General features: G+C 45.4%; 1 protein-coding gene across 3 annotated transcripts; it reads right to left on the bottom strand.

Moving 5' to 3' along the window:
• Window positions 1-22,665, bottom strand: LOC116504519. Of its 3 annotated transcripts, none has more exons than XM_032211562.1 (2): window positions 22,536-22,665; window positions 1-1,779 (listed from the first exon to the last, which is right to left on the bottom strand). In XM_032211562.1, exon 2 carries the CDS (start codon window positions 1,766-1,768, stop codon window positions 698-700), a length of 1,071 nt encoding a protein of 356 aa, XP_032067453.1. In that variant the 5' UTR covers window positions 1,769-1,779; window positions 22,536-22,665; the 3' UTR covers window positions 1-697. The 3 variants fall into 3 exon arrangements, with proteins under 3 accessions (XP_032067453.1, XP_032067451.1, XP_032067452.1); XM_032211560.1 differs by lacking the exon at window positions 22,536-22,665 and adding an exon at window positions 10,926-11,115; XM_032211561.1 differs by lacking the exon at window positions 22,536-22,665 and adding an exon at window positions 11,022-11,115.
• Window positions 22,666-22,972: the final 307 nt, after the last annotated feature.

Here is a 22,972-nt window from a genome sequence, read left to right as displayed (position 1 = left end):
CCGAACTGCAGATAGCAGTCAGTTGAAGTGGCCTGCAGTACTGCACCCTAACCACTGCGCCACCTCGGCTCTGCCCTCAGATCCACATTTCTAGCATCCAAAATGGGTAGCTATGCCTGCTTTTTAAGGACAGATGTATCTAACTGGAGCCGATCTGGATGAGTGTCATCTTTCTTAGATATGGCAAAAAGGACAGTTCCCCAAAAGCTGACAAACTGCAGAGCCGCATCAATCTTTTTTCTCCGGGATACCAGCAGTAGCTGTGCCCCCCATTCACCCCACCAAAACTGAACCAAGCATTCCCACGCTGGGTGGCCTCCCTTAACTATACATGTACGGGAAATCAATGTGTAGAATGTGAAAGAGCAGGAAAGAGCATGCCGTTAAAAGGAGGAAGGGCTTCCCTTAATGCAAATCTTTACAACAAAAGTAAACTCCCAGGGGTTAAATATATGCAAATGTATGCAAATGTATGCAAATGTGAAGCACTGGAAGATGGGGTAAAAGAGGAAAATAAGGATAGAAGATTTGGGCTGCACGATTCTTGGCTACTTCATACAGCAGCAAAGAAATGAATAAAAAGTTAGCTCTTTCCTACCATCTAGTGGTAATTCAATTTTTTGCAGCCAATACTTGGTAGTCCTAGAAAAAAGAAGGGGAGAAAAGTGACCCCTTTCCTTCTACCTGCCTCCCCACTTCAATTCATCCTGATGAGGATTTGTTCAGAGAAGAGTTTTTTCAGCTGGGCCACTTCAGCTGAAAGGGAGGCCAGCTGACAGTGGAGGGAGCGGTTCTCTGCCTGGGGCTCAGGTTCTCGAGGGCCCCCGGGGACTTCCGTTTCACAAGTACTCTCAATTGCCAGGGTACCTGCAGAACACCCTGTGGTTGGTGGTTCTTTCCGTGTCACCAGCCCTCTCCATGTTCCTCCTGGTGAAGAAGGTGAGCAATGTCCAGATTGTTCTCCAGCTATCTCCTCTGACCCTACCGCCATCTTGAAGCGCAACTTGTGGGGAAGACCTTTGACGCTCTCCCCAGAGTCGTAACGGCCAACACGGCCCAGATCAGCTCCATCAGCGGAAGCCTCGGGGACTAGGCAATGCCTCTCATACATAATTCCTTCCTCTGTCCTGTCGCGCTCCTCAAAAAAGACAGGACTTCCCAAGTTGGAGCTTCCTGGCGTGGAAAAACCAGAGTCCTCAGAACTGGTAGCTGGCTCCGGGTGGAAGGTGCCAGGGTAGTGGGGTAGTTCAGGAGCCCCTGTGAAGTGCTGGGGCAGAGTGGCTGACCGATGGAGTTCACCGCCCAGGGTAAGTGCTGGTTGATCTACTGGATCCCGGATCAAGCCAAAGCGAAACTTGAGAGCTAGGAGTTCTGCCTTCAGGCGGGCGTTTTCCTCCAGCAGGGCCAAAACCCGTCCCTCCAGGGCTAAATCACTGACCCGCCGTTTCTCTCGAGAGCGTTTGGCCGCTTCGTTGTTCTTCTTCCTCTTGTCCCAGTAGCCATCGTCCTTCTTCTCATCTGGGGTGAATTCACGCTTGCGACGGGCCATGGCTGAGGGCACCCCTTGATCTTTCTGCTGGGCCCCCAGGCTGCCAGCTGCCCTGAGCAGGGACTGGCTTAACAAGCTATTGACGGAGAGGAAAGACACCGTCTCCTCTGTAAAACAAGACACGGCAGTCTGGAGCTCACACACCGGCGTGGAATTTGGAGGTGCTGGTAGTGGTTCTGATGGAGGCTGGGTTGGAGGTTGCTCCAAAGGCAGATCCATCTCCCCAAAGTCTGCAAGATGAGAAGAAGGAAAGCAAATCAGAGCATGTTACAGCTGGATTTCCTCAGTGTACCTACTTCGGGAGGGGCAGCAAGGTCCAAGAGAAGGAGATGCCTGCTGTTTGGTGGCCAAGTCGTTAAGAGATCTCTACAGTTCTGAATCTTGGGTATATGGACGCTCCCACAGCTTCAAGGCCTCAATCATAATAGACGCGATTTAGAAAACCCTAACTATATGTGGTTCTCTGTTGGCTGCTGTGATAAGGTTTCACATCACTACTCACTACAGAAAGATGCAGTCCCATAACACACTTTCCTATCAGCCACACTAAATTAACTGAGAATCACGGCAAAATATGAGGTTTCTAGAAGATTGCTATGACTTCACACATCTAGAAGGCAGAGAGACTATCTTTAAAATGTTAACATTTATTAGTCATTCCTGTTCTGACCCCCTCCTCCGTCCAGTAACAAAAGCCGAGACAAGCTTAACTGGAATGTACTTTAATAGCAACCAAACCAAAACCTCGGTGGCTGAAAGCCAAGCATAACAAATGGATAAGGACCTTGGCAGCAACTCAGACAAGCCTTGGCAGCAATCCAGCCTGCCAAGCTAGTTACAAAAGTTTTCCAACTTTTAGTCAATGCGTTGACTTCTGCAAGAGGGGCATGTAGAGCGCATTGCAGAGTATTATAAAGCAGAGTTACAGCAAACCCCCACCGCCCACCATGAAAGCTGGAACGCCCACTAGTGGGCGGTAGGGACCAGGTTGACTACCATTGCGTCTAAACCCATTTCTCAGAGTAATTGACTAGCAATGCATGCAATTGCCTTAATTCTTACATTTATAAATTCAAATGATTTTATCCTCTACCAGATACACAATGCAAAATACATTTGATTAGCTCAAGGCTACCTTCTGACAACATGGATTTTTTTAAACACTATCCACGGTGGAGATTTTTTTTTTTTAAAAAAAGAAAAGATTCTTCAATAAGAAACAAAATCAAAATCCATACACTAGCATTGCGTAACATCACATTAAAGCTGTGATCAGGTAGAGCACGTTACATAAAATTTAATTCATGAATAAAGGATGGGTTCTTCAGCCACAGTAGCACGTGAGGTGTGTGTGTGTGTGTGTGTGTGTGTGTGTGTGTGTGTGTATGATTTTTACATATTTTTACAATATATATATATTAGATTTGTAAAAATCTAATAGATACCTTTCACCCTGGCTTCACTGATAACAGATAAGAGCCTGTGGCCTAATGGCTAAGACGTCTGCCTAATATGTAATATAGCCCAGGTTCAAATCCCAGTAAGGGTATGGCTAGCTGATGAGAGCTAAATAGCTTGAAATAGATCTATACTAGTCTCCCTTTATTTATTTATCAGCACAAATTAAAAAAAAAACCATATATATTATAAAATTATATTTTATATATATAAAACACATTAGAAAAATAAGTGACAGGAAACAGGGAGCAATATCACTATGGATTCTACTGTTTACAATCAGCCCAGGTTCCAGTTTCCAAGAGCAAATAGAAGTGTTTATCTTCAACCCTTTGCCTGGCTTTTAGAAAAGAGTAAAACGGTTTATTTCCTTATTCTGCATTCCAGGCTCTGTCGTAACTGGGAACACGCTACCACCTCTCCCACCCACGGCTCCCCTATTACCCAGTTCATCTGCAACATCCTGTCCAAGAACAGGACAAGACATGCTATCCTGTCGAAGGAGCCTTGGCAAAAACTCAATTCAGTTAACAAAATCACCAGAAAAGCCACAACTTTGCTCTCCTACGGCCACCGCTAATGTTATTTACTTCCCTCGTGTGCTGTTTCAACTTGGCAGAGTTGAAATACTTATCCGCAAGGCCTTGAACTGGCAGAATTACAGAGCATACATGTAATAGCTATGACGGGCTGCAAAATGCTCCACATATACTGTAGCTATCCATGCAAGTGATTTATAGCTTCGTTCGATGATTGCTATGGTGATTACATGCTAATGCAGACAAATCTGCAATGGCTAGATGATGCTATAAATTATCAGCCAAAGGAGTGGAGTGTCTTCTTCACGGTTCCACCACAAAACCGCGTTCGACTAAAGCGCGCTCGATGAAAGCACGTAGCTGACGTCATACAGGGCGACAACAGCGCAGAGACAGAAGCAAGCTGTAAACGCTAAACCTAAAATTAACCCCTAAACCTAAACCTAACCCCCCTAAACCTAAACCTAACCCTAAACCTAACCCTAACCCTTAACCTAACCCTAACCCTAAACCTAACCCTTAACCTAACCCTAACCCTAACCCTAACCCTTAACCTAACCCTAAACCTAACCCTAAACCTAACCCTTAACCTAACCCTAACCCTAACCCTTAACCTAACCCTTAACCTAACCCTAACCCTAACCCTAACCCTAAACCTAACCCTTAACCTAACCCTAACCCTAACCCTAACCCTTAACATAACCCTAAACCTAACCCTTAACCTAACCCTAACCCTAACCCTAACCCTAACCCTTAACCTAACCCTAACCCTTAACCTAACCCTAACCCTTAACCTAACCCTAAACCTAACCCTAACCCTAACCCTTAACCTAACCCTAACCCTAACCCTTAACATAACCCTAACCCTAACCCTTAACCTAACCCTAAACCTAACCCTAAACCTAACCCTAAACCTAACCCTTACCTTAAGTTGAATTGGCTTGCTTTCAAAGCGCTATTTAAAGCGCCCTTGTTTCTCCGCGCTCGCTGTTGTCGCCCTGTTGATGACGTCAGCGATGCGGTTTAATCGGGCGCGCTTTAGTCGAGCGCGGTTTTGTCGTGCCACGCTTCTTCACAGCTGAATTACAGTAATATTTAAAAGTTCTTTTACTGAAAAAGTACTATCACGAACAGAAAAACCTCTGCTGCCACTGGCTACCTCTAGTCTGCTCCAGGAAGGTCTGAAACTCATGGGTTGCTCTCCTTTGTTCTCATGCTGAGGGGGGTCAGTTTAGGGACCAGGTGAGTACTGAGAGAGAGAGAGAGAGCCATAGGTGCAAGAACTGGGCTCTCTTATTGCCCAGAGCAGAATGGCCTTACAAAGCAGAAAGGCCTGCCTTAACTTCAAGAAGACAAGGCAGTAACCTGATCCCATTTCCTCAAGGCAAATTGATTGGGACTCCCAAGCAAATAACTTGAAGTAGTTTTCACCCACAGCTAAAATACATCTGCCCTGCTTAGAAAGGGAAACACTACTTTAAAACCAGAGCCACCAACCGCAGCAAGACTGTTGGTGGCGCAATACTGGAAGAAGGAAGATTTGCCTACTATTCAAGAATGGAACATTAAAAGTCACAAACCTAGCAGAGATGGCTAAAATACCAGCATATCTCAAGGACAATTCAAACGAGAGATATAAACTGGAGTGGAGAAGATGGATTGACTATACTCAAAATAAATACGGGACTAAGAGATTCCAGATAGTTTATGACTGAAGAAACAAGGAATGATATAATCTGTTTAGAGCAGTGTTTCTCAACCTTGGCAACTTGAAGATGTCCGGACTTCAACTCCCAGAATTCCCCAGCCAGTGTTGAGAAACACTGGTTTAGAGTTAGCCTAACAAAAGGAGTTAAAGCTCAAATGAAAGATGATGCTAACTTTTTTAAAGTTTATTTTAGAATATTTTTGTTAAAGATTTATACCCTGTATTGGTTCTGGGAAGTCGGGGGGGGGGGAAGGTTGGAGGGGGGGGGGTTGGGTGGGGAGGATAGGGGGGGGGAGATAAACATTTGTAAAAGTTTTTTTTCCCCAAAAATTTTCAATTAAAAAAAAAGCTTCAGCAACAATACTAGAGCCACCGAAAACAAATTTGACCTGCCTTAAGTACGAGTTTGGAATAATAGCAATAGCAATTAAACTTATATACCACTTCATAGGGCTTTCAGACCTCTCTAAGCGGTTTACAGAGTCAGCATATCGCCCCCCACAGTCTGGGTCCTCATTTCACCCACCTCGGAAGGATGGAAGGCTGAGTCAACCCTGAGCCGGTGAGATTTGAACCGCCGAACTGCTGAACTAGCAGTCAGCTGAAGTGGCCTGCAGTGCTGCACTCTACCATTCATGAGGAAATAGTCATTGGTAGGGCATGTTTGGGTCACGGCTGGGTGCAAGAGAGAAAAGGCCTCATGAGCACAGAAGGAGAACTTCATATTCCTCTTGTGAACATTGATTCCTGCTTGTTGACTGACGCTTACGCTATGCCAGTGGAATCTGGGTCATAGGTAGACATTTCTGCAGGGAAGGGCTGAGACCAGAACCTTGACTAGATGGTAAAGAGAGGCATTTTTGAGCCTTGGGGTAGGTGGGGGGAGCCTTGATTTTCAGGCTACTGAGTGGCAACTCGTGAAGCAATCAATGTTTTAAGATAGCTATGCCTTATTCTGAAAACATAACACTGCAAACTCAGAACCAACAATATATTATAGCAATAGCAATAGCAGTTAGACTTATATACCACTTCATAGGGCTTTCAGCCCTCTCTAAGCGGTTTACAGAGTCAGCATATCGCCCCCAACAACAATCCGGGTCCTCATTTTACCCACCTCGGAAGGATGGAAGGCTGAGTCAACCTTGAGCCGGTGAGATTTGAACAGCCGAACTGCAGAACTGCAGTCAGCTGAAGTGGCCTGCAGTGCTGCATTTAACCACTGCGCCACTTCGGCTCTTCTATATTCAGCTCTATTCTGACCTATCTATCATGTGGGAAAACAAGGAATATGAAATACTTCTACTGGCATTGCCCAAAGTTCTTTTCTAACATCTAACAACATCGATGACCATAGCAGCAGCATGGATTCTGAGCACGCTCCGTACTTAAAAAGAGTCACGTGCTGCACTAGGTCTAATGTTTCAGAATAATTTCAGAGGAAATACAACATACTCCTGATCTCCTCCAACGTGGATCTTCCATTGAGTACAAATGGACTGGCTACAGAATATTGGCTTCCGATAGAGGTTTGAGTAGTAAGAACTCCATCTAGGTAAGTGAAGAGAATTCCACCAAAAAATATACATTTTTTTAATCAATCCAGGGGATTTTATATGCACAGCGCTACAGCATTAAACCACACACTGCTTCTGTAGTATATTTCTTAAAATTTACAGTGTTCTTGTCACCACTTGCGGATATTGTATGAGAAGAACTAGATTAGTTTATGATGACCAAAAAAATCAGAAGCCTGCTAGCACCTTTTTTGACATACAGTTCACTTCGTCAGATACTTACCGTATATACCCGAGTATAGGCTGACCCAAATATAAGCCGAGGCACCTAATTTTACCACAAAAAACTGGAAAAGTTATTGACTCAAGTATAAGCCTAGGGTGGGAAATGCAGCAGCTACCGGTAAATTTCAAAAATAAAAATAGATACCAATAATGTTTTTGAATATTTATTTCAAAGAAAAACAGTAAACTAGCGGTGTATTCAATGAAATACTTCACTCACCTCATGATGCTGATGTCCCGCTGTGATGATGATGTCCCGTGCAGCCGCGGGAGCGATGTCCCGCCTCCTATGACACATGGCACAGTGATTCGCTATGGGACATCGCTATGTGGCTGCTTGCCATAACAAGGAGGAGGTGGGACATCGTTGCAGAGCGGCAGGAGGGGGAGGAAGGGGAATCGTAAGACAGCCCTGCATTACATTAGAACGTGAGGAGGGGGGATGGTGCGGTGCGCGCTGCGCGGCAAACTAACACAGAGGGAGGGGAAACTCACAGGGGCACTGGGCCATTCACGAGTGTCACCCAGCGGCATGGCCCCGCCCCTTTTTCTCCTCCATTTCGGGCAAATTTTTCACTGACTCGAGTATAAGCCGAGGCGGCTTTTTTCAGCCCAAAAAGTGGGCTGGAAAACTCGGCTTATACTTGAGTATATACGGTAAGAGTGGCTGGACCACTAGACTAATATAGGATTTTAAAGGGGATCTGAATTTAGGAACTTCTCACTCAATTCATCAAAAAAAAAAATTCAGGCAATCTCAGAAGGTTTCAACAAACACAATGGGTTGTTAACATATTACAATTATCAGTACTGGAAGAAGGAAGAATTGTCTACTATTCAAGACTGGACGTTAAAAGTAGTAAATTTAGCAGAGGTGGCCAAAATCTCAGCATATTTGAAGGATCATTCAGATGAGAAATACAAGTTGGAATGGAGAAGATGGATTGATTACATTCAAAATAAATATCGGACTAAGAAATTTCAATTAGCTTATGAATGAACAAGGAATGTTATAATTTATCTAAATTCAATTTAATAAAAGGGGAGTTAAAGTACAAGAGGGAGGTAGGATGCTATAGTTAGGTTATATTAGTTATGATTGTTAAATGTTTATACCTTGTATTTTGCTCTGGGAAGTTGGGGGGGAGGGAGGGTTGGAGGGGGGAGGGTTGGGGTGGGGGGGAGGGAAGGGGAAATATTTGTAAAATTTGTTAAAACTCTTCAATAAAAAAAGCATATTACATCTTATTAACTGATAAATTGTTTATAATCTATGCGACATGTAATTTGCAGGTTTTGTGCATGTAATCTGCAAATTACATGTCACATAGATTATAAACAATTTATCAGTTAATAAGATGTAATATGTTTTTTTAATTGAAGAGTTTTAATAAATTTTACAAATATTTCCCCTTCCCTCCCCCCACCGCAACCCTCCCCCCTCCAACCCTCCCTCCCTTCCCGACTTTATATCATCACTTCGGGCACTTTGTGGTGTCACAATATTCCGCACCCACAAGTACTATGGTTCCACCACAAATCCGCGGTAGACTAAAGCGCGCTCGACGAAAGCGCGTACGTGACGTCATCACAGCGCGATGAAAACGGCATGCTGTGAGCGGTAAATTTAAAATTAAAGCGAAAACCTTACCGTACCCCCCCCCCCAAACCTAACCCTAAACCTAACCCTAAGCCTAACCCTTAACCTAACCCTAAACCTAACCCTTAACCTAACGCTAAACCTAACCCTAACCCTTAACCTAACCCTAACCCTAACCCTAACGCTTAACGTAACCCTAACCCTAACCCTAACCCTAACCCTTACCTTTAGGTGAATCGGCTTGCTTTAATTTTATTTTATTTTAATTTATTTTTAATTTTATTTGTCGTGCTGCTGCTGATGTCACGTACGCGCTTTGATCGGGCGCGCTTTAGCGGACCGCGGTTTTGACGGGTCACGAAGTACTATATAAGCAAACTACATAAGCATATCGACATTCCTATGATTAAAATGGTTTGACATTGTTTAAATCATATACTTCATCCCTTAATTTCTTTTTTTTTTTTTTTTTTTAAAGAGATAAATAACCAGGTAAGTTTAAACTTGTCCACAGACAGTTTATCTTCCAATTCTGCAAAACCCTCTTATGCCAAGTGGCAGATGGGAGAAAACTTTGCTTAGCCGTTCAAAAGTCCAAGGGAAAAGCACGCTCTCTCTCTGCACATGCTCAGAGGCATCTCCCGTCCCTAACAAGATAGAGACCTCCAATTCTTGAATGGAAAGAGATCCAGAAATGCATCTCCTGGTCTGGAGCTGGGGAGGGGGGGGGGAGCGGGTGCTGCTTTCTTTGTTCCCACGGATCGGTGGAGAAAGCCGGGCAGGCCTTATGGGGATGGGGGCGCTGGGGGGGGGGATGTTTCCCTTTCGTTCTCGGTAGAGCTCGTAACGGGTTCGTGGGCGCTTCGGCGGAAGGCAGGGAGGCGGCGGAGGGGCAGCGGGAGGGAAAGAGGGCGGCGGCGGCGGCGGCGGGACGGAATGAAAGGGGGCAAAGAGGAAGGTCCTCCAAGCCTCCGAACAAAGGAGCGGAGCGGCGCCGCTGCCCTTGGGGAAAGCCCCCTCGGTCGTTAAGCGCAGGGAGGAGGGATGGGCTGACCCAGTTCTCAACAGGAGCGACCTACATATCCTGCACGGTCTCCTGACACGCGGACGTGTAATAATTGTTCGTAACTACGGGTAACCTCCGAGTAACCGAGAGACGGAGCATCACCCTCCCCTCCGAAGCCTGAGATTCACACACAAACACAAACACACACACACACACAAGAACAGACGGAATATAACCCTCCCCTCCCAAGCCTGAGATTCACACACACACACAAACACACACACACACTAAAGAACAGACCGAGTATAACCCTCCCTTCCCAAGCCTGCGATTCACACACACACACACACACACAATCACACACAAACACACAAACACACAAACCAGACGGAGCATAACCCTCCCCTCCCAAGCCTGAGATTCACACACACACACAAACACACACACACACACAAGAACAGACGGAATATAACCCTCCCCTCCGAAGCCTGAGATTCACACACACACACACAAACACACACACACTAAAGAACAGACCGAGTATAACCCTCCCTTCCCAAGCCTGCGATTCAAACACACACACACACACACAATCACACACAAACACACAAACACACAAACCAGACGGTCTATAACCCTCCCTTCCCAAGCCTGCGATTCACACACACACAATCACACACAAACACACAAACCAGACGGTCTATAACCCTCCCTTCCCAAGCCTGCGATTCACACACACACAATCACACACAAACACACAAACCAGACGGTGTATAACCTTCCCCTCCCAAGCCTGAGATTCACAAACACACACACACACAAACACACAAGAACAGACTATAACCTTCCCCTCCCAAGCCTGAGATTCACACACAAACACACACAAACACACACAAAACAGACGGAGTATAACCCTCCCTTCCCAAGCCTGCGATTCACACACACACACAATCACACACAAACACACAAACCAGACGGTGTATAACCTTCCCCTCCCAAGCCTGATTCACACACACACACAAACACACACAAACACACACGCAGACGGAGTATAATCCTCCCCTCCCAAGCCTGAGATTCACACACACACACACACACACAAACACACAAACACACAAACACACACACAACAGACGGAGTATAACCCCCCCTTCCCAAGCCTGAGATTCTCTGGAGCAAGAAGATCTGGGATCAAACAGGAGAGCGACGTGTACAAGCGTCACTTTGACACACACACAAGACAACACAACACAACACACCCACCCATTAAGAGCTTGGAAGCCAGAACAGAACCCGCGAGGCTTTGGGCTCAATCGACCTGCTGCGGCCCCCGAGAGAGAGAGAGAGAGAGAAGCCCACCCGAAGGCGTCTTGCGGCCGGGCCCGCGTCTCCCTTCCGCCCCGGCGGCGTCCCTTCGCTTGGCCGGAGGGCGTCCGCTCCGCAGTCTGGGACCAGAGGGGGGGGGGGCCGCCGCAGCGACAATTCGCCTCCGCCCCCGACAGGCGCCTCCCCAGCGCACCGGAGACGCCCTCGCCGAGCGGAGTTCAGCCGAGGACGCCGCCTTACCCGAGTTCACTCCGGCAGCCGGCCAGAGGGAAGGAAGCGCGGAGCCGCCGAGCCAGCCCAGCGGCTCGGCTCGGGTTTCACGCCGGGCTGTCTTGCCTTACCGCCTCGGGCTGCCCCCGGAGGAACCTTTGGCTCCGTGCCCGTCGGGCGGCTTCCACCGCTTCGGCTTTCGCCGGAGCCTCTGGAGGACAGCAGCGCAGTCCGCAAATACAGCAGCAAGAAGAAGCAGGTGCCTCCTCCGGCTGGGGAATCTGCCAGGACTCTCCTCGTTCAAAGCCTCCAGTTCGGGTTCCCTCCCCTTCCTCTCCCCTCCCCGTTCACAGGGGCCAAATGGCAATAGCAGTTATATACCGCTTCATAGGGCTTTCAGCCCTCTCTAAGCGGTTTACAGAGTCGGCATATCGCCCCCACAGTCTGGGTCCTCATTTCACCCACCTCGGAAGGATGGAAGGCTGAGTCAACCTTGAGCCGGTGAGATTTGAACCGCTGAACTGCAGATAACAGTCAGCTGAAGTGGCCTGCAGTGCTGCACCCTAACCACTGCAGCCACCTCGGCTCTTTTAGGCCAAAGGATCTTTGACTGTATTGCTGCGAAGGAGGGTAACATATTTTAAAAATAAGCAAAAGTTGCCAAAAATAAAAGAAAGGATGAGGCAGTCTGGAGTGGCTGATTATGTGCCATTGAAAGTCATTTTCAGCTCTATGGAGATTCTCTGCCATCCAGTTCATGGTTGTCCCAAAGATGCTTTTTTTTCAAGAGGCAACTGGACTTTCTGGTTTTTCTTTTAAGACGTTTTGCTTCTCATCCAAGAAGCTTCTTCAGCTCTGACTGGATAGCAATAGCAGTTAGACTTATATAGCACTTCATAGGGCTTTCAGCCCTCTCTAAGCGGTTTACAGAGTCAGCCTATTGCCCCCAATAACAATCCGGGTCCTCATTTTACCCACCTCGGAAGGATGGAAGGCTGAGTCAACCCTGAGCCGGTGAGATTTGAACAGCCGAACTGCAGAACTGCAGTCAGCTGAAGTAGCCTGCAGTGCTGCATTTAACCACTGCGCCACCTCGGCTCTTATGGGGCTGGGGGGGCGGAGAGGTAAGGATTTATCATTCTTACAGAAAAGCTGGTCATTTGCATCCTTTCAGAGAGGTGTTGACACACTTGGAGGTTTATGTGTCCTCAGGGTCACCCAAATAATGCAAATGTAGTCAACAACAGGAAACAGAGAGGTGGGACTGAACAGGTTATAAAAAGCCTAGCAAGCCCCTCCCTCAGCCCTTCTCTTCTTCTCCACCAACATTGAAGCATGTGATCACCTTTTCTGTTCAGGGCTCAAGCCATGTGGCCCTGTCCACCAATAAACCATCTTTCCAAGCAGCCTCCGTGTCTCCAGTGTCTTTTCCCCCACTTATCAGTGTAGATTATTTTCAATAATGCCACTGGGCTTCACATCAGTGGTGAGTTTCCATTTTTTTTTACTACCAGTTTGCTAATGCACGCTCATACGCTCGCACAACGCTTCTGCGCATGCACAGAAGCGTCCGGGCAGGTGGGCAGAACCTCTCGCTGCAGCTACTACTGGTTCGCCCGATCCAGGCCGAATAGGGAGCAACTCACCTCTGCTTTACATGGACCTCACAGACATTGTTGGCAATTAAGCTTTATAAATGCCTGCAGTTCGGAAATTCATGTTTGGCTTGGAAACTTGTCCACCTGAGAGGGGTACCCTGTGATGATGGATAGCATCATTAAGTGGTTAGAGGGTGCGATGTGGTGTAGCGTAGTGGGGAATCCAGTTCTCCACTTATGCTTTTTATGAAACCAATAGCTTAAAATATTTTGCATAGCAGCCTTATACTGAATGTGCAACTCCATCTATGGCAGCTGTTTTCAGAGAGCACCATAACAGGCTCTCCAGATTGTAAAGTTGGCCAGTGGCTTAAAAAACTTTCATACAACTTTCCTTATTTTAGTTTACCTATCTGTTCTGACCCCCCTCATCCTACACCAAAGCACGCCGAGACAAAGATACTGCAAGGATTTATTAACACACAGAGAGGACCTTGGCAGCAATCCAGCACAGACAAGACGTTGGCAGCAATCCAGCCTGCCAAACTAGCCATGAGAGTTCTCCAGCTCTAATGAATACGATGACTCCTGCAAAGGGGCATATGCACAATCATTCCTTTTATAGTCTTGAGAGGAGCCTAATTACCACCAGCTGAGTGCAATTATCTCCTGTAACTGTGTAACTGTTCCTTACGCCTATTAGCCCTCCGTTGCTGGGCATCCAGGACCAACTCCCTTGTCTCCTCCCCACTGCTCCAATGCAGGACATCAGGATCACACTCCCTTGTCTCCTCCCCACTGGTCCAAGGCTCAGGCGCCTCCTGGTGGCCAACCAGCCTCTCTGCGCCCTGCTCAGAGTCGGAACCCTGTCCAGGGTCCTCCACATCCTCCAGAGCCGACTCATAGGGCCCCTCGCTGTCGGAGTCTGGTGGCAGCTCCAACGGCTCCTGCTGGGCCACAACACATATCCTGTCTGTCTGGGGAATGGTGATAATTCATGTGTGGGGGCTGGGGTCAGAGGAGCTTCTATTGTGAATCCATTCAACTCACATAGGAATACAGCATGGTACCGTCCCACTAACTTGCACATAACACAGGTTGTCAAACTCAAAGGCCCATGGGCTGGATCTGGCCCCCAAGAGTGCCTAAATCTGGCCCGCGAGGCCGCCCTGAAAACAGTGAAGGAACCGGTCCACAGTGCCTCTGTCAGCAAAAGCAGAGCTTGGGAGGACTCCATTCAGCCCTCCCGAGCTCCGTTTTCAGCTACAACTCTTTCCTGCAGCCCCCTGCCAGCGAAAATGTTTTTGTTTTTGCTGGCAGAGTGCTCGGGCCACCACAGGCACCCCCATCCCTGACATGAGTGACATTGAGCTGGTCACACCCACCCCGGCCATGCTCCCCCACCGTCGGAGGCCAAACACAACCCTGATGCGGCCCTCAATGAAATCGAGTTTGACACCCTTGACATAACACATTCAGTCTAGGCAACGCCATCATCTGTTTGCAATTCTCATCTTTTTTTCTGTTGCTTTTTCAGTGCACTACATCCGTTAAGCGCTGGTGGGAAGGTTGGGTGTGTGTTTATTCCTGTTTTTGATTGTTTCTGAGCCACCTAGGATCATTGTTTGAGATAGGCAACTGTTGGGACTCAACAGAAGTTTGCTGTGAGTTGAGTTGGGATGCAGGAATAACAATGCAGCTGGGGCTCGTTAGTGTCGTCTTCTGGAGATAAAAGGACTGATGGTGCCACGCCCTGGTTGCAGAAGTCAACGTTCGTCGTTCGTTCATGGTTCATCGGTCGTGGTTTGTTTGTGAGAGGCACTTGGATAAGTGATTTGCTTTCTTTCTGTACACCTGGTTTGGCCGCAAGAGATCTTTGTTTTTGCATTCTGTTATCTTCTTGCCAGAAACTTTATTTATGTTTATTTTTGGGCTCGCAGCCAGTGTGAGCCAGGACTGATAAAGTTATTTCCTTTTAAGTCTGTCTGCCTGTCGTCTTTGAGCGAGCGAAGGAGAGGGGGTCAGAACAGGCAACCATATAAAATAAATAAGTAAATGAAATGGAGTGGCTAGTTTTACAATATCTTTCGATTTGTAGTGCTGGAAATTGTGCGAAAGCAGTATCTGAATGTGAAACACACGGGAGCCTTGAAAATATGTTTTCTATCATGCAGTATTACAGCATGACTCCAACCTGTGAGTCCATATGGCCCAAAAGGAGAACACAAAAAAATGGAGTTACAGATATGAGGTGTACAGTAAATGCCTTATATCCTCAGTATCTACTTGCAAGCTCAAGCTTGTGTTTGTTTTGGCAGTGCGGTTCCAGTGAAACCGAGATTTTGATTCTCGCTTAATCCTCTCCTAGGATTACATAAGCGCTGATCCAGGATGTGATAAACTTTTTTTGCCAGGTGGAAGGTACTTCAAACAAATGGGCAAACTGCCATCGCATTGTGCAGGTGTACTTGATGTAATCCACCTCTTTCCCAGCCTCTCTCTTGCAAACACGCTCCATAGATTACGCAAGCACTTATTACTGTTATGTAAGGGATTGGCATCAAACCAGTATACCTTGTACCGTATCTCAGATCGTTTGATAACAGCTGGGAAACATCAACAAAAAAAAACCCCACAGATGATGTAGGGAGAAAACAGAAACAACACATTATTACCCATGAAGAACATATGCTAAGGTGCCATGCTATCAGGCTGGGTGCATACAGTAAGATCCCACAGATTGGGCCTCCTTCAGATGCCGTCAGCCAGACAGTGTCGGCTGGCGGGCCCCCGGGGGGGCTCCGACTCTTTGGAATCAGCTACCCCCAGAGATCCGGACCATACCCACTCTCATGGCCTTCAGGAAAGCTGTAAAAACCTGGCTGTTCCGGCAGGCCTGGGGCTGTTGACCTCATTGTTGAGGTCCAGCCCCGATTAGAATGAATGCATGTGGTGTTGTGATTTTAAACTGTCTTTTTAAAATCTTTTTTTCTCTCTTTTTTTTGTAAGCCGCCCGGAGTCCTTCGGGATTGGGCGGCATATAAATTTTGATAATAAATAAATACAGTATGCTTAATAACACTTGGATCCTCTCGTTCTCTTATCTGACCTGTGAATGGGTAGCTGAAATTCACTCTAAAAAGTTGTGGTGAATTTCGAGACGTGACAACTCTATCCAAAGAAAGAATTATCAATATGAAACAAAGAACAATGTAAATTCTAACGAGGTCCTTTATATTAATTAGGGAGAACCCTGCTTTTGAATTAAAGCACAATGCTGTGGATAGCTGGTTGAGACAAGGGGAGCCTGAAAGATAAGGAAAGGCAACCTCGTCATTGTGAGCAGATTCATCTGATTTTCTTTTTTTTGTGGTTGCTCTACACTCCATTGAAATGCAGTAAAAGCACCTTCTAAAACAGTGAGAAAACTAGAGTGATTTATTTCTTTTTTGCTCGAAATGTCTTATGCCACTCCAAGAAAGAGAAAAAGTAGAATGGCAGAAGGATGAAGAATGATAAGGGGTTTTTTTAATATAAGAAATAAAAGACAAGCAAGGAGGGTGAACATGTGTGTACAGTGGGTTGGGGGAGGTCATAGCAGTGCATTCATTATATAACATGCATCAGCATAGAACTTAATGTTCCCAGGTGGTTATTTATAGTGTTTGCTACGTCTTATTGCCTGTCCTCTCTCTCTGCACTAGGATTAGCTGCTCATAGCCAAGCCAACTGGGAAGGGAGGGATTGCCGGATTATCCAGCAGGCCTGGAAAGGGGACAGAATGTAGTGCTGTGCAAAATACTGAAGATGCACATATCTCACTGTTTTACAGACCAATGCTCTTCGTGTTACAGGAAGGCAAGCCAAGCTAGATCTTTAGTTTGTGGGACACGGCCTAGTAGTGATTCTAATGGTTGAGTTCCTTTTGTAAAACTGTAGCCTTCCCCTTCGCCATTATACAGGGGAAAAAGGAAACGGGCTTCATTTTAAGATATGCAAAGGAGCAAAATATGGACATTATTTGTTTGCCCATCCAAAGTTCTCCCAATCCTAAATAAAATGAAACATCATGGGAACCAAGCCCCAAATGCAATACTTCCTTTAATATTACAGAAGAAATAACACGGATGTACTGTATTGAAGGAACCATAAAATACTGTAGATTAAAAGACCCACTGAAGAGAATTTGTTTTAGAATCAAAGCAACAATGTTTGGCTGGATGGCACATATTGGAGGTTTCTTCAATAACTTATTTATTATTACATTTGATAATTACATTGGTTTGCCGCCCATCTCTCCGTGGGGCTCCTCTGGGCAGCTTACACAAGTAGAATGTACAATTATAAAAAAGGTAAATAGAACTACTGTAAAATAATGAAACAATAAAAACAAATAACGAAAGTACAATATGAATTAAAAGATGGGCAGGGAGGCAGCAGGAGGAGCAAGGGGGGAGGTGGGCTCTGCTATTAATATAATAGCCACCTCCAATGTGATGCTCCCCTATTGTGTCCCCAGGCCAATGAGCAGAGCCAGCACTTATGGAGGAACAGGCGTGACCCGTCAAAACCGCGGTCCACAAAAGCGCGATCGACGAAAGCGCGCATTTGACGTCATCACAGCGCGACGAAAAAAATTAAAAATTGAAATAAAAATAAAATTAAAGCAAGCCGATTCACATAAAGGTAAGGGTTAGGGTTAGGTTAAGGGTTAGCGTTAGGTTTAGCGTTAGGTTAAGGGTTAGGTTTAGGGTTAGGTTTGGGTGGGTTAGGGTAAGGTTTTCGCTTTATTTTTACATTTATCGATCACAGCGCGATGTTTTTGTCGCGCTGTGATGACGTCACGTATGCGCTTTCGTCGAGCGCGATTTTGTCGTCCGCGGTTTCGTGGTGGAACCGGAACAGGAAGATGGAGGCAGATCTCAACCGCGGGGGGGGGGGGAGCAGAATGTTCCGGTGCTGAGCAGAAGTGGGTTCCTACCAGTTCGCACCTATTCGGTAGAACCGGTTCGTCAAATCTACCGGACCGGTTAGAAGAGGTTCTACCAGTGGACCCGGAAAGCAGGCCACACCTACAGAAGAGGCTCCAAAATTTTTTGAAACCCACCACTGCCCCCCACACACATACACAGAGACAGACAGACTGACACAGAGAGAGAGAGAAAGAGAAAGAAAGGAAGAAATAAATAAAGAAAAAAGAAAGAAAAAGAGTGAGAGAGAGATGAAAGAAAAAAGGGACAGAGAGACAAAAGGAAGGAAAGAGAGAGAGAGAAAGAAAGAAGGAAAGAAGGAAAGAAAGAAAGAAAGAAAACACATGGCTGGCAAGCCACTCCCACCAGGTCACATGGCTGGCAAGCCACTCCCACAAAGGAGGCCACACCCACAGAGTAGGTTCGAAAAATGTTTGAAACCCACCACTGGTGCTGAGGCAGAGAAGACTTCTCCTTGATCCCACCGACCAGAGTTCCTTGACAGACAAGTCTCTTTTGCTGGCACTAGTAAGATGCGCCTGACCTAGTAGGTTGAGACGGTTCATCAAGTAATCTGGACTCACGCCATGGTGGGCTTTAAAGATCATAACCAACACCTTGACCCTTGAACTGACCCGGAAGCAAACCAGCAACCAGTGCAGCTCCTCACGTAGCAGTGGAACATGGGCCATTGTAGAGGACCTCAAAGACTGTTCACACTGCCACCCTCGGCACTAGCTCAAGCTTCTGAATGCATTTCAGGAGTAGCCCCATGTAAAGTAAATTGCAGTAGTCCAGCCAAAACATTACTAGGACTTGCAGGGCTAAGCACAGGGAGTCCTGATTCAGGAAAGGCCACAGCTGGTACACAGACCAATGTTGGGCAAAAAAGCTTTCCTAGCCAGGCCCACCACATGTTCTTTGAGCAGGAGTATGAAACCCTTTTCCTGACCATTATTTCAACGAGCAATTTGCTAGTTAAGAGATTTGTTCTTCTGTATTTTAGTGGGTACATGCTAATTTATATGATAGTGGCAACTATCCTACAACTATAAGAGCATTTGTCAAAACATACTATGAAATAATACAAAATTGGTTTAATTGGTTACTTTCATTACATACGTTTTTATAATGCTAGATTGGAAATAAATCTACCCTATTTAGTGCACCCAATGTTTTATCAAGGACCACATAATGCCATTATGTCACACTTATAAACTGATTAGGAGCCTGTTGCTAACTGTGAATGGCCATAGACCAGTGTTTCTCAACCTTGGCAACTTGAAGATGTCTGGACTTCAACTCCCAGAATTCCCCAGCCAGCGAATGCTGGCTGGGGAATTCTGAGAGTTGAAGTCCGGACATCTTCAAGTTGCCAAAGTTGAGAAACACTGCCATAGACTATAGACATGTGGTCTATATAGAGAGAACCAAAGCTCTATGGTTGAAATTTGTTCATATGCTAAAGAGGTGTTAGATAAAAAAATTAATTAAAAAATAACTTGGTATAATAGATATCAATTAATACAACATTTGATTAGGAGATCAAAATACATATGGTTGGTATTTCTAGGAATATTTCTGGTTTTCTCTAAATGTGGCTATATCCTTCTTTCGGTACTTTTCATAAATTGAAGCCTAAATACAACATCTCTCTTTGTGTTGCGGGTCTATATAAATTTTTTTTTTATTTCAACCATGTTTTGACATTTCCATTGTTGTGTGTAGCAAAATGTTTTGCTACCTAACTAGAAATATCAAATGTCACCCCACCTGTGAAAGACACAATGTCATACAAATCACAGTATTTCAGTATGCTTTTCATCTATCTGGAAACAAAATATGATATGAATAAGTAACAGCTTGAGTATTTCAAATACTCCCCAATTTGACGGTCTAATAATTTCCACTGATGTTGTTTAGATATTTATCAAGGGCATTTAGCTGGCCACTCAAACAGTGTGACTCCAGATGGCATGCAAATATCTTCTACAACGAACACAAAACCCAGTGAAAAACAACCTACCACATTAGAAACTAATTAAAATAATAAAATAATGACTAGAGCTAAACTATACTGTAACTTATTCAATTGGAAGTCTATTCATTGTAATCAAAAGGCCTGGAGAAAGAGCCAGGTCAGAGCTGCTTTTCTAAAGGCAAGAAGGTTCAGGCCCAACCGTTTATTGGGGAAAGATTGTTCCAAAACGCAAGTCCCAGCACTGAGAAAACATATTGCCACCGTCCCATCAGTTGGAGTGCACCCACCCCCCTTTTGGGAAGCCTTTGGGACAGGCACCCTTGGGTCAGGCAGTCCTATAAATAATCTGGTCCTATGTCATCTAGGGCTTTGCAGACAATAATCAGGACCTGAAATTGTGCCCAGAATCTAAAACACAAAGACTGCACTCCATCAGACCATTACACTTTCATTCACCTATTTTACATCCTTCCCTTATTCTCAGTTTCACAGACTCAAAAGATCCCTTCCTTTCATCTTTGTCCCTTCCTATTTACTCCTCTGGCATTCTAAATCATAATCTTCCACATACCTTTATTAGTGCCATCAATTGATGGCCTCATAGATATTGACTTGCATCACCTTGTAGGAAGTTATCACCCAGCCCTCTCCCAGAAAAAAATGAAATATCCTAAGAAATATTGAAAAGGCAGAATATTTCTCTGGATGTTAAAAGGAAGAAACATGTTTTAAAAGACAGGATAGCTGCCTGCAGCTTCCTGCCCATCCCCACTTTGTCAATGGGCCATTAAAGCCCGAGCTAGTCCACTTTACATAACAAAGAGTTCTCCCCTTCAGCTCCAGAGGGGATGGGATTAAGGCATGATAATATTGGCACTTTACCCAACTCCCTACATGGCATCTGAGAACTCAACCAAACCTGGATTCAAAACGCAGCCTAGAGAGTTGCCCCTGCATGGCTCCATGGGAGTCTGACAACCAATCAGAATACAAGCTCAAGATCAAAGGCCAGAGAGGGCATAAAACCAGGGACTTTCAGCATCTCAGCCTCCCTTCTCTTCTTCTCCACCAACATTGAAGCAATGATCACCTTTTCTGTTCAGGGCTCAAGCCATGTGGTCCTGTCCACCATTAAAACCATCTTTCCAAGCAGCCTCCATGTCTCCAGTGTCTTTTTCCCCACTTGGAGCCGAACCCAGAAGGACATTTCTTCCAACAATCTAATATGATCAATCAAGGTTTTCACATAGCATTTTTTTTAGTAAGACAGAGAAAATAAGATTTGGTTTCCATACCCTACGGAGAACTGATCAGTTTTGGGCATACTGGAGGCCCTATGTCACAAAGAGGCAATCAATGCCTAATTGTACCTTAAGCGTCTTCATGCTATTCAGAATCTGAAACTATTTTGCAGACAAATACAGGCTGCTTTCTTCCCACCAAGCAGGAGGCATGCACAGATGGTTGAGACACCCTTAGGACATGCTAGGAGCCGAGGTGGCGCAGTGGTTAGGGTGCAGTACTGCAAGCCACTTCAGCTGACTGTTATCTGTAGTTCAGCGGTTCAAATCTCACCGGCTCAGGGTTGACTCAGCCTTCCATCCTTCCGAGGTGGGTGAAATGAGGACCCAGACTGTGGGGGCGATATGCTGACTCTGTAAACCGCTTAGAGAGGGCTGAAAGCCCCATGAAGCGGTATATAAGTCTAACTGCTATTGCTATTGCTATGCTTTTGTTGTTATATTCTTTCATTGCTTTTTGTTTCTTTCCTCCACCCACCTATACCATTTATCCCATATCTGGTAGAATTCTGATTCTTCCTTTCCCTGTATTTCTTATTATAATTTTTATTTTATTTTAAACACATAAGCACATCAACAGAAACAAACACATAACTTAAAAACAACATAGGAACAATAAGTCCCATCGTATATCATACAGCAGTTCCGAATCGGTTTCTTTGCAGTTAGTGTTTTCCCTTCTATACATTTCTATCTTTCACAATCTCCTTATTCGTTCTCCCATTTTTATGTACATTTCTTTATTTATTTAAACCTAGCTACTTATGACCAAATATTATTTACCTACATTATGCTTTATATTTTCACTGTCATTTATTTCCCTTTCCCTGTATTTCTTTAGTTAGTTTATCCATTTCGGCACAGTCCATAATCTTTCTTATTATTTCATCTTCATTTGGGGTTAGTTTGTTTTTTCCATTTCTGGGCAAAGGCAATCCTTGCCACCGTAATTATATGTAGTATTAAAATACTGGATTTCTTTTTTTGTATTTCGCAGACATAATTCCTAATAAATTAAAAAAAAACACTTCAGGTTTCCAATCTATTTTAACCCTTGTTATTGCCTCCAGCCACAATTTTTGATCCTTTTCCAAAAAATAGGATATGCTTTTAATGTACCATAAGGCAGTGTTTCCCAACCTTTGGCCACTTGAAGATGTCCGGACTTCAACTCCCAGAATTCCCCAGCCAGCATTCAACCATAGAGCTTTGGTTCTCTCTATATAGACCACATGTCTATAGTCTATGGCAGTGTTTCTCAACCTTGGCCACTTGAAGATGTCTGGACTTCAACTCCCAGAATTCCCCAGCCAGCGAATGCTGGCTGGGGAATTCTGGGAGTTGAAGTCCGGACATCTTCAAGTTGCCAAAGGTTGGGAAACACTGCCATAAGGATATGGCGATTGAGGTATTGTCCCAAAAGTGAATTCCACCCCTAAGGATTCAGCATCAAAGGTATTTAAGTATGCGTCACTAAAAATACTAACGCTTGCCATTTCCTCCGCGGTTTATGGGAGCTGTACACGTGGCGCTCGCCCTTCTCCCGTCGCTTCGGCTCTGCTGGCTCTTGTGAAACACTCTCCTTCCTGAGAACAGGCCGAGGCGCCCATTTTTGCAATGTTGCCATGGCAACGGGCACGGGGATCGATACAAAAAGTGAAGAGTGGCGCGAGGGTTCGGTTTCTCTTCGTGAGAGAAGCGTTGCTCCTACTTATCGTATCTGTGAGGGGGGGGGAAAATTCCTTCGTACTTTTTTTTTTTGCACTGATTTGAAAAAACGGGATGGGAAATTCCGCTCAATTATCTAGCTCGGGACTTTGGAGCGCTTTGTAAAGTCTACGAGAGGCGGCGACCTCTTACTTAACTCTCTCTGCACTCTTTCCTAGATCTATCTTGCACGGCAACAGCCAAACCGGGTCTTGTC

Source organism: Thamnophis elegans, chromosome 2, assembly GCF_009769535.1.
Source record: "Thamnophis elegans isolate rThaEle1 chromosome 2, rThaEle1.pri, whole genome shotgun sequence".
NCBI classification, from domain to species: domain Eukaryota; kingdom Metazoa; phylum Chordata; class Lepidosauria; order Squamata; family Colubridae; genus Thamnophis; species Thamnophis elegans.
Note: the sequence above shows the minus strand (reverse complement) of the source record. Positions and strands in the feature narration are given on the sequence as shown.